This window comes from Leguminivora glycinivorella, chromosome 21 (genome assembly GCF_023078275.1).
Source record: "Leguminivora glycinivorella isolate SPB_JAAS2020 chromosome 21, LegGlyc_1.1, whole genome shotgun sequence".
In the NCBI taxonomy this organism is placed as follows: Eukaryota; Metazoa; Arthropoda; class Insecta; order Lepidoptera; family Tortricidae; genus Leguminivora; species Leguminivora glycinivorella.
In genome coordinates this window covers 15,433,322-15,446,345 of record NC_062991.1, presented here as the reverse complement: position 1 = coordinate 15,446,345, position 13,024 = coordinate 15,433,322, and the positions used below count along the sequence as shown (strand labels likewise).

General features: G+C 37.7%; 2 protein-coding genes across 2 annotated transcripts in view; one reads left to right on the top strand and one right to left on the bottom strand.

The window, feature by feature from the left end:
* The window catches only part of LOC125237413 (protein MON2 homolog), a 52,318-nt gene extending 49,911 nt beyond the window's left edge, over window positions 1-2,407 (top strand). The window contains 1 exon segment of the mRNA XM_048144461.1: window positions 254-2,407. The gene's annotated coding sequence lies outside the window, so the exon portion shown is untranslated.
* A 7,757-nt stretch (window positions 2,408-10,164) lies between these two features.
* On the bottom strand, window positions 10,165-12,948 carry LOC125237361 (tubulin alpha chain-like). The gene is given in 4 exon segments (XM_048144365.1): window positions 10,165-10,919; window positions 10,922-11,353; window positions 11,495-11,717; window positions 12,818-12,948. Coding segments are annotated over 4 exon segments (1,350 nt in total). The 5' UTR covers window positions 12,821-12,948; the 3' UTR covers window positions 10,165-10,227.
* Window positions 12,949-13,024: the final 76 nt, after the last annotated feature.

Here is a 13,024-nt window from a genome sequence, read left to right as displayed (position 1 = left end):
TGTCGATGTTATGTCGCTAGGTATTAGGTCTTAGTCTATACAGTAACTGCTGCTGGCGCGTCACTAGTAGGATGCTGGTGTGTTGATCATATGTCGCTGGTATGTAACGGATCGCGGAGCCACACGCTATCCTCAGGGGTCAATATACGAATTTTCAAGTCTTTAGATATCAATATTATCTCGAGAGATTAATTGACAATTCTGTTCCCTTATACAACTAATAAATATTTCTAATACATTCAATCTTGAACAGAAAACATCACATGGCGAGACCAGCGCGCTACACATTCCTGACGGCAACGCGACATGAAGCCAAGCGTCATCAGTACTGTTAGTATGAATACTAGACTGTACTGTATTATACTGCTATCAAATTTGGAAGGCTGTTGTTAACTAATATGTACCTTTTGGGAGTCATGTGAATTTGTGTTTGTGTCAAACTTGTGCTATTACTGAATGTAAAAAGTCGGTTATTACAGCAAAAGTAGACCTTATTCGGACCGATAATGTTTAATATAATAAAATCTATTAAATCAGTACAGTCAGCCAAAAATATAATCAAACTGAAATGTCTTACCATAGACTCTATATCTTACAGGAAAATCGAAAAATAAAATTCGAACATGTTTGCGACTGACTGACAAAATCGGACTTCCAAATCTGATTGTCAAGTTACACGAAATGTTGATTATGATTAGAAATATTTGTAAATAACTATGCACTTAACTTATGTAAAATGAGCACCGAGTTAGAAATCATCTATATGGCAATAAATATATCTTTTGACCCCATTTTGTTTATTTTGTATATTATGGAATAATTTAACGTTTTTTTTTTTCGTTTATTAATATAATGCCATTTCCATAAGTGTCTTTAAATATGTGTTTACACTTTACATACAAAATCCAATCGCAAATATAATTTTTGTAATTTCTTTCATGGATTTATTAAAAAAAACTGTTGTTAAATTATTTGACCTTTCAAATGTTCTAATTATATCACTCGAATATTATACAGAATCAAATACAAAGGTCTGTTCAAACTTTACGTAGTGAATTTTAAGGTCATAATGAACAATTTATATTATAGGACCCATGCTGAAATCGCGAAAAAAGGTTTGGCTATTCCATAGAAATGATCGGCATCATGACAGCCGAAATGTATGAACTACAAACAGCCAATTTTAAGCATTGGTCCCATAATAAAAGTTGTTCATTATAACCTTAAAAGTCACTATGCAAAGTTTGATCGGTTCTATATTTATTTCATTGTATGTATTATTATACTTTTTTTAGATTTTAGGGTGACACAAAATACTAAAATCTAGTGCTTTTTCAATTATTATTAGATTTCATCTTCTGATTACCATAAGTAACAATAGTGACTCAATAAAAGGCTTAATGTGTCATTAAAGACTAAAATAGTTCCTGTATTGCTTCAACTTTTAGAAAAATATGTGATAATGATAATATAATGTCATTTTGAGTCACCCTAATTTAAAAAAAGATTTTTTTTTCCAATTTATAAATATAGTCACATATGTAATAATCGACAAATAAAAATAGCTAGAATATGACATTTAGTGTAGCATAGCTAGATGTAGTTTTGTATTTTAATAGATGTGCCGCAAGTTACCCGTTTGGCTAGAATATTTCTTTGTTTTATACACTAATGTCATTATATTACACATAAATGTCTGCCAATCTAAAACACCCATATTATTAAATTAAAGCGGGACTTAAACGCGTAAAACTTACGTTTAGACACGGTGAAATCGCAAAAAAAATTGGCTGTTTCACACATTTCGACTCTCATGTTGCCACTCATTTCTATGGAACGGTCAAATTTTCTTTCGTGATTTCAGCATTAGTCACACAATATAAGTTGTTCATTATGACCTCAAAAGTCACAATGAAAAGTTTGAACGGTTTTTTTTTCTTTGACCCTGTATTTAACCCGACTTTTCGGACGTGACATTACGTCCGTGGTTACAGGTAGACTCATTAATTAGTTTTAATTTAATAATATGAGTGATGATCGTGTTAGTTTATATCAATATAATCTAAAACACATTGAACAAATTTAAATGTGAAAAATTTGCGTTCTTGCGAGACTTGAACTCACGGTTTTTGGTGGTTAGTACTAGACAGATATTAAAACTGATGGTAAGGGTTGGCCCCCTCTTATTTATTCATTAAAATTATTTTTAATTTTTTAAATTTCGCTCATTCTATGCTATTTTATGTCTATCCAAAAATTTCAACTCATCATTACATTAGGTAAATATTAAATTTATATTTTTCGGCAATAATTATTCAAAAATATCCTATGATGTTACAAAGTATTATTTATTCCAAATTATTATTTTAGCTTAAGATAATCCTAATAGTATAACTACAAGTATTTATATCTATCGTAATTAGGCTTGTGCCGTTTCGTTCGTTGATCGGAGCGCTCCGATCTCGTTCAATCGCTCCCACGAACTAGTTCGCTCTTTTAGGTCTTTTGCTCATTTAGTTCAGCCAGACCAGCGACCACTGCGGTCAGAAAGATCAGAACGAATGGGACCGAATAGTGTCAAAATGATACGAATAGTCTACAGATAGTAACATTCCGGGTCGAAAGGTTGTAAGTAACCGAAGTTTAATATGAAAACTTGACTTTTTTTGTTGCTCTGCTAAGTAGCTCTCGCTCTCGGTCGGCGCAGTCACAAATTCGTTCTCGATCCAAACCGCTCGCGCTCGCCGATCCTATACTGAACTAAATGAGCAAAGACCGATTCACAGACCACGGAAAGATTCAGTTCATTTCGGTCATTGATGGGATTTTATTCCTAACAGTTCATAGTTCGTGAACGACACAAGCCTAATCGTAATACTATGCTATGCCAAATTTGACTTGTTTAATTGATAATATATTTTTATTCAGTAAGAATTACTTATATTTTTTACTGTCAAAATTAAATCGAAATTCAGTTATTTACTTTGACATAAAAAAACATAAGAATAATAGGGTCATTGTGCTAATTTTCGGCTTTACGTTTGACGTTTGAATGTGAACCTACTTGCTGCAATAAGATAAGATAAGATAAGATAAGATAAGATAATCATTTATTTGTTTGCTACAATACACACCAAAATTAAACAATTAAAACAAAAATAAACAATAAAAAGTACTAACACTACAGAAAAAACAACAATAGCATACATTAAAATATGGGTGGGTTTGCTGTGTGCGTTGCAGCAAAAACAAAAGGGTCCTGGCTCAGTTATATGCTCCACTCTTTCGGGCGAAGCAACTGGTAATTCTGCTAGAACCCAGGTCACTAACAGATCGTTGTACAAGAAAAAATGTAAAAAAAAGTAATAATAATAGCATCCTTGAAGTCTAAATAATCTACTTAACAATGATATTTAGCAAATAGCTAGTTAAATATTAAATATTTCAATTGTAATTAAGTAAGTCGAGTGGACGGAAACTATTACAGTGACCCTAGACCTAACGGGTTTCTAATAGCGTCTAGTAACAAGTTAACAACCCATATTAGTTAAATTATCGTATTATTTGTAGCGTAGCCATAATAGCTTTACAACTCAAGTGACATAAGCTTCCATTTTTACCAATCATTAGATTTTATTTCATGTTAAAAATTGTAGCTATTATTTATATAAAATGTGGTAAAAACGAGACTTGGCAATGTTTAATATCTCGAGGTCCATTAAATCACATCAAAACTGGTGTAGCAATTTTCAAGTTTATACTAAATATATGCAACCAAATCTCGTTTTTATACAGAAGGAATATTATGCTCAGTGGCGGAAAACCTTCCATACTGTTCACTTATGAATAATTTTATAAAAAACTTATCTAATTTAATTATCTGATGTAATAAAATTGCATCGCAATATTTAACAGTAGGTTTTTTAATTAGCCAAGTAAACTTAAGTAAATATGAATAATCAATTGTTTTGCTCGTAGTTCAAGCGATTTACAAGAGTTTGTAATTTTATAGATAAGCAGTAGATTTGTTTTATTAGAGAAAAAAGATTTACAATACAGTACTTCATCGTTTACTCTGCTAAGGACACCTTAAAAAGTTAAAATTTTGAAAAAGCCTCCGACATAGTGGACCGATTTTCATGAAACATGGCTAAGAACACTCCCGACTAACTCAGCTTTTAAACAAAAAAAAAAACTAAATCTAAATCGGTTCATCCATTCGGGAGCCACGATGCACACACAGACAGACAAACTTATACACCCCGTCGTTTTTGCGTCGGGGGCTTTAAAAAAAACATTTCAAATCATATGATAGTATGTTTAATGTTTATAAACTTTTTAACAGGTTTGAAAACTTACACAGAACATGTATGTCTAAATTAAGGATTTCAATTTGCACATAGTTTACCAATAAGGTGAGGTTTCAACAATATCAGCAGAAATGAGGTTTTAAAGAAAAGTTTGCATCAAAAATCACGTCGAACTAAAAGCCACTGTCGCGCCATTAAGGAAGAGTGAGGGCTACGCAAGTACGCACGCTTCGAAAAGTAAGGGATTGCGACGTTGGCTAGGTACAGTCAAGATATAAAATATATATGCTGACAAACTGCCAAAATATGTATCCACAAACTTAACGTAAGCAAAGACATATATAACTCCGTATAGACAGATAAAGTCTAAGAAAAAAATGTACCTCAGTACCATACAAAAAAAGGTACGGTGGCCTAGATGGCATTCAACCTCAGCAGAGCGTACCCCAAATAGTAAGTAGATGGCGCTAATATTAATGTTAGACATTTTAACTCGTATCAAGCCAAGAATATGGGCCAAATTGTCAAAACTGAGGATCAAAAGTTTTAAGCCTGTGTCAAGAGATGGCAGTCTATGCACTGTGAGTACACATTTTACTTTGACAGTAACTCTCTATAATACTCGATCCTCTTTGCTTTCACTGTATGAGCTAGATGAACAAAGCCTTTATGCTGTAACTATAAAATAGACTAAAAGTACCTATAGGAATTAAATTTCATGAATTTAATTAACTAGAAAATATTATTTTATTTATTGGAAAAATACGCCGCTACGTGACACCATCTATATTGAATATATTGACTGTATCCTGGTTATTTTAGTGCGACATGGTTCTTTGTTCTTATTCTTACTACGAGTGAGAGACAATGAGTAGAGATGGCAGCGATGGACTGTATATTAAAGAGTGAAGTGCTTAGTTTGTGAAATTAAGTTATGTTTGGTGCGTTGCTGTTATTTGAATAAATGAAATGAACAGTACTTATATTTGTATTTACTCTTATCTAATTTTGAAGTTTACTTCAGTGTGATAGGGTATTGGTTTCAATTTTCTAAATTCCTATAATAACAAACACCTACAACCCTTTTGCTGTTACAGTGGCCATTGGCGGCGGTTATCGCGCTTACCATCAGACGACTTTCTGCTTTTGCTAATACGTGTACGTACGTATAGTACGTGTAGTACGTGTACGTATAGTAGTAACTCTTTATTGTACAAAAACACATAAAAAAGCATACATTGAGATGTAAAGTACAAAGGCGAACTTATCCCTTTGAGGAACTCTTCCAGTTAACCTTTGAGTAAATGAGAGAGAAAGCTTGAAGAGGGTAACAAATTCCGCAATTTGTACAACATGGTACCATAAAGATAATAGGCAAATAATATATAAATAATTAATTAATTAATAAATACACATACAGTAATAGGATAAACCTAACTATATCACACAAAAAGGAATGTGAAAGATACACTAAAGAGTTGACAAGGAACACAAAATATATACAAACAAAGCAACAAGGAAATTAGTCAGTCAGATAACCAATGAAAATGAAAATGAAAATGAAATATTTATTTTTCAAGTAGGCATATTACAATGCGCATATGAACGTCAAATAAAGCTACGCCGGCTCTAACCCTACGCCTCAGCCTCGAGAAGATTTCAGTCCCCCCTCAGTTGGGAGGGGGGTATCCACTATGGGACCGGCAAGAAACTCGGCGGGCAACTTCTTTTCAAAACATTACATCTTATAATTAACATGCATTAAATAACAACATACAATTTAACATGCAAAAGTATTCATCAAAGAATATGAACAGACTAGGTACTCTATGGAAATCAATTTCAATAAATTATATTATTGCTTAATAATACGTCGTTCTTCTTCAGAGAAAACATATCAAATTGTCATAGAAGAAAAAGATAATATGAATCTCAATATCATTAAATATGTAATTTACCTACACAACATAAAATATAAAATATTTGATGTGCTTTCTTATCTGAACTGTGTCCTCTATACATAATACAATTATTTTAATTGCTATTCGTTTTTTGTAGTTTCTGGTTCGGGCCATGCATGTTTGTCTGTCAAATAGTCCTCGACTCTGTAATAAGCCTTTAACATCAATGATTTTTTTAAGTAGTTCTTAAGAGCTGGGAGGGGTAATCTCAAAGCAGTGTCAGGTAACTTATTATAAAAATGAATGCATTGCCCAACAAATGACTTCTGTACTTTACGGACACGAAACTTCTTTATGGCAAGCTTATTTTTGTTTCTAGTGTTATAATTATGGATATCAGAATTCTTAGTGAAACAGTCTAAATTCTTAACAACATAAATTATACTATCATAAATGTATTGGGAAGCTACAGTTAAGATATTAATTTCTTTGAAGAGTTCTCTTACTGATTCACGTGTTCCTAAGTTGTAAATAGAACGAATGGCTCTCTTTTGTAATACAAAGATAGTCTGTATGTCAGCTGCTTTGCCCCATAGCTTCTTTAACCTCTCCTTGAGCGACGCGACCGATTGTGCCTGCCTAAGCGAGACGGGCAGTTCATTCCATAGTTTCACTGCACGGACAGCAAAAGACTTGTGATATCCACGAGATTTGTGAGGAGGAATGGCAAGAGATAAATTCGCGCTAGAACGCAGACGGTGGCCACTGCCATCAGCCAGAAATGTAAATTTTTCAGAGAGGTATAAAGGAGAAGAAGGTGTAAAAAGAGCATTAAAGAGAAGAGAAACAGCGTGGAGAATCAACTTTTTCTTGCCTGCCATGGTTACGGTCCCCTGAGTCACGCTGGTTTTATGAAAAATTATGGTACTTTAACTATGCAAACATGCATTTTTCTGGTGTTAACAAGCCCTTTCCTTAATTTGCCACCTACAAACATGGACTACATGCTTGCATAATTTCAGTAGCATAATTTTGCATAAAACCAGCGTGACTCAGGGGACTGGAACCATGGCAATAACAGGCAAGAAAAAGTTGATTCACCCATGTACATGATGTACTATTTGTACGTACAATTGAATTGGTACCAATCTGTAAATCTTAGTGCATCGCAATTTAGAAAATATTTCTGGAGGCGACTCGTAAATGGCAGGCTGGGCAGGGCCGTAACTATAAGGTGGGCATTGTGGACTACCTCCTACGTTAAGAATCACCATCGCCTATAATAATGAAGCACTACATTATTGCACAGTATTATACCCTACCTGTACCTACTTACAGCTACTTACCCCACAGCACCCTACCTTAAACTGAATTCTGGCTTACGGCCCTGAGTCTGAGTTACAACGAGGTGACAATTTACAACTCATTACGACTCTTAGTTTAATTGACATGTCTTGTGTAAACATATGGGTGAAGAAAAGTTGTTCTTACATATGTCGTTGTCGACGAATGAAGAGCGAATGGGTTATATACTTTTGAACAACTTTTGTAGATATTTTACACTTGACTTTTGTACGAAATATCCTTGTACACAAAATAGAACTATAATCTCCCAGACGGTCCAACGACAGTATGCCACCGTCGACACGAGATATTTCCAGAAAGGTCACTCATCTCAGTTAATTCCGTACAAGACGGGAGTTCATTGATCCACATAAGAAGGTCGTAAGTGGTTCAGTTGTTTTGATGTGAGAAGTTTAGATTTGTTCCTGTTGCCGTCCGAAATACGCGGGATGACTGGGTCGAGGAATATGCCGGCGGGATGCGGTTCCGTGATGGCAGGTCCTTTTTGAAACCTACTTTTGGATGTTGATATATAAGATTTTGTGGTAGTACTTTTAATTATTTTTCACCGTTTAAGAGTAGAAGGATAGCCTGATGGTATGGTAATAAAGGTAATTTCCTTCTCTCAGTTACTCAGTTCCTGTTCTCGTGGACACCTGCAGCACTAGAGAAGTTTGAAAATCGTTGCCGAACTTTAAGGTGGGAGAATGCTTTTGTTGTAAGTCGTATCAGTCCGGACTATAGTTTAGTTTAGCTGTTGTCGTATTTCGTATTTTTAGTGGTATGGTGATATTTTTAAACAATATAGTTCTTCAGTGGCAATCGTTGTTTTACGGGAAAACATACTCTGGAAAGTTAAATAGGGTAGGAAAATGTGAAACTCAGATATTTTTTAGTATAAATTGAAATAGATATCATACACGAAAGAAAAAACGTCAAGGCCCACTGGTGGCCGAGCCGGCAATCGAACCCGGGTCTTCAGCTTACGCGGCTAACGTCTTTACCACTAGACCGCCCGCCCGCCACAAAAGAACAAATCAAAAAATGTTCAATAAAATCATTTGATTAGTTCCAGTTGTATTTTTTGTTACTTAATAAAAATTATGCAATAAAAAAGAATTTATACCAAACCGACCATTCATTATATTTTTAACCAAAGTCATAAAAAACAAATTAAATTGTAACCAGGTCAATTGAATAAAGTTCAACAGAAGACCTCGTTTATTATTGTCAACTTCGATTGAAATTCTAATTATTAATATATGTGGTCACTATGATATAAATACAAGTTTATTTATTCAGCGTATAATCCGCCAGTCTTCCTCAAAAATGAGGTCATTATCGACCACAGGCGGTGACACCGCGATGATGTCACCGCTCCGAGTGAGCCATATCGGGCGAGTAGGCGCTCTTGGGCCCATAACGTTACCAATTTTATTAGGAGTTGTTTGACCAAATTATGAAGTGACTACAGTGTTGTTAGCCGGTTAAGTTATGTACCTACTTAATTGAAATACTTGGGTATGAGGTATGTCAATAGTACCTATATTTTAATACCTACGTAATCATAATTTTCGAATGCCTCCAATTCAACCCAAAGTGGGTAAAATACCAATCTTATTATCACAGCACTACGGATCACTGTGACTAATTACTGAGTCTAGTTGTCAGTTCAAAACTTTTTATGGGATAAAATGCAAACGGGCAGTCAGGTCGCCTGATGGTAAGTTATCACTGCCGTCCATGGACACCCAAAACGGCAGAAAGGCTGTTGGAGGTGAGTTATCGGCCTTTAAGATGGGTGTAGCTCTTTTCTTGAAGGTTTGGAGAGAAATGCAATACAAGTGACCCTATTTTATTCCTCGCGACTACAAGTCTCACGCCAAATAAGGATGGTGTATAAACTACTTCACTCATAAGGCCACGAAACTTGTCGAATTGCAAACAGCTACCCACCTCATATTGGATGTAGGCAGGCAAGGTCTCGTGTGGGACGGCTTTTGAAAGGCAGGATACACGATATGACGAATTGGTTTGCTAGTGTTCATTTCAGTATGTGGCGTGGGTTGTGTTTCTTGTCATATGAGACTGGATGGATTGATTTCTTGGTTAGATAACATACTAGTAGTAGCGAAGGTCGATCGCGTTTTGCGTCAGGTGTAATTTCAGGCTGAAACCTACTTTGCAGCTTTGAGACTTCCTTTATTAAATTGGACATTTGGGTCCCCTAGCAAACCATTGCATTAGGTACCAATGCTATGCATATTGCTTAAAATAATGAATGATTGGAGAGAGGCTGATGCGCTGATACTTTTAACTAGACATAATTTGAGACCACTACAGTTCCCCATTTGCTGGAATCTTTCGAAGTTCTAGTAGTCAAATATGGCCTTTGGTTTGGATACTTGTTTGCCCTTTACTATTCATTTTGATATTACTTAGGGCCTGTGCAAGTGTGCAGTGTGTACACTATCAATCACGATGACTATGTTGTCATATTTATGATTATTATTTTCATAGCCATTTTATACCTAAGCATAAATTCTATAGATAGCAATTTGCTTCAAATTGATAGGGTGGTGGGATAATTGGGAATCAAACAAAGTAAATTCACATAATTTTATGTTTATTCATGTCACCGGAATGTAATCCGGTGTGAGTGCAGGACTGACTTAATACTCCTCAGCACCCTCGCCCTCTCCCTCGGCGGAGTCCATGCCGACCTCCTCGTAGTCCTTCTCCAGGGCGGCCAGGTCCTCGCGGGCCTCGGAGAACTCGCCCTCCTCCATACCTTCTCCCACGTACCAGTGCACGAAGGCGCGCTTCGCGTACATCAGGTCGAACTTGTGGTCCAAGCGGGCCCACGCCTCAGCGATGGCCGTCGTGTTGGACAACATGCACACGGCACGCTGCACCTTCGCCAAGTCACCACCCGGCACCACGGTAGGCGGCTGGTAGTTGATGCCCACCTTGAAACCGGTAGGACACCAGTCCACGAACTGAATCGTACGCTTGGTCTTGATCGTAGCGATAGCCGCGTTTACGTCCTTGGGCACGACGTCGCCACGGTACAACATGCAGCAGGCCATGTACTTGCCGTGCCGAGGGTCGCATTTCACCATCTGGTTGGCCGGCTCGAAGCAAGCGTTGGTGATTTCCGCCACAGAGAGCTGCTCGTGATAAGCTTTCTCGGCGGAGATGACCGGCGCGTAGGTGACCAGCGGGAAGTGGATGCGCGGGTACGGCACCAAGTTGGTCTGGAACTCGGTTAGATCGACGTTGAGGGCGCCGTCGAAGCGCAGGGAGGCCGTGATGGAGGACACGATCTGGCCGATGAGCCTGTTGAGGTTGGTGTAGGTGGGCGCTCGATGTCCAGGTTGCGGCGGCAGATGTCATAGATGGCCTCGTTGTCGACCATGAAGGCACAGTCTGAGTGCTCCAGGGTGGTGTGCGTGGTCAGGATGGAGTTGTAGGGCTCTACCACAGCGGTGGAGACCTGGGGCGCAGGGTAGATGGCGAACTCGAGCTTGGACTTCTTTCCGTAGTCGACCGAGAGGCGTTCCATGAGGAGAGAAGTGAAGCCGGAGCCGGTACCACCGCCGAAGGAGTGGAAGATGAGGAAGCCCTGGAGACCGGTGCACTGGTCGGCGAGCTTGCGGATGCGGTCGAGCACTAGGTCGACGATTTCCTTGCCGATGGTGTAGTGGCCGCGAGCGTAGTTGTTGGCCGCATCTTCCTTACCAGTGATAAGTTGTTCTGGGTGAAACAACTGTCTGTATGTGCCAGTGCGGACCTCATCTGTTGGCAAAAGATACAATCTATTAGAAATGTATTGTTAGATTTATTCCACCATTGAGGAAGTACTTTTTGTCACAAATTGAGATTATTAACAGAGTTAATTTTTCATGAAAATTTTAAGTTTTTTTTTTGGAAACTTACCGACTACAGTGGGTTCCAAGTCCACAAACACTGCGCGAGGCACGTGCTTGCCGGCTCCAGTCTCACTGAAGAAGGTGTTGAAGGAGTCATCACCGCCTCCGATGTTCTTGTCGGTGGGCATCTGGCCATCGGGCTGGATGCCATGCTCCAGGCAGTACAGTTCCCAGCAGGCATTGCCGATCTGGACTCCGGCTTGGCCAACGTGTACTGAGATGCACTCACGCTGTAGAGAAAGGTTTTGGTTTAATAATGGTTCCTTTTAGTTTCTAATAATTAGTTACAGACCTAACAATCTCATATGGAACTAATGCAAGTGACTGAAGAAATGACGTCCGATAGAGATGTATGGAAGAAAGACATGCTGCGCCGACCCCAAGTATTTGGGATAATAGCAAGCGAGTGATGGCAGACCGAACTAAAACAGAGTTCCTATAAAGTAACTTTTTTTTATATTTACAGAAACAAGATCATGTTATTGCTTGATGTCAATTATCATCTGATAATTTGAACACCAAATCAGTCATTTTTATTCATAATTTTAACAGTCATTTGATGTTACGCTATGATATCTTTCTTTATCTTATCAAGTAATATCAGCAAGAAAGGTCAGTACTTGGAAAGTTTGATGCTACTAACTAACAATGGGAAAAGTAGCACATTACACTTACTTTCAATAATACCTTCGCGAGAGAAAGGTGAAAGGCACCTAGCAATCAAGCCCTACTCGTCTTCCGTTACTTTCCATAAAACGACCAACAAATATCGATTGCAGTTGCTAAGCTAAGAAAAGCCTTTGGATATATGCTAATTCGTTTCTGCTCCAGCTATCGGTCAACAAGTGAGATCATCCATTTATCAAAATAGCCTTGTATGAGGTCGCGGACACGTCACCGGTTTTTCAACGAAAATCAATTGGAAAAGTAACTTAGAGAGCATTAAATAATAAAGGATGGATTAGAAATATGTTGTTGAAAAGAAAATTGTGCAGATTTGACGGGCGTGGCATCCGCTAGATTTCGTGGTGACAAATACCATTGGCCGCCGGTAGCCATGATTAGCGAAACAAAAGAGCAACTATAATTATAGAACGCAATTCAAACAATTTAATTAGGGACTAGAATAACACTATTTGAAAGAAGAATGTCAAGCAAAGTAGAAAACTACGAGAAAATTAATATAAAAAATTTCATCTGCCGGCGCCTACATGAAATGGCGGCGTGGCCACCCGGTGTCATTTAACGGAAAATACGACGGAATAGATAAGATTTTCACAAGAAATTATTAAGGGGAATGAAAATAGGGATAAAATAATGCAGTACTCACCATTTTGATTTGAGTTTTGTGTAACTTAGAAATAAGTTAATTAAATAAGTCTTGTCTTCGTTTGACGCAGCCGGTAAGGAGGCTTGCCAAACGGAAATTATGAAGAAAAATCCGTTAGGCGCGCTTATATAGTGACGGTTTCACGGGGGAGCGACGCCGCTCAGGCGGCGTTGTGATTGGTCGATACGGCTGCCGCATGGGCGGACT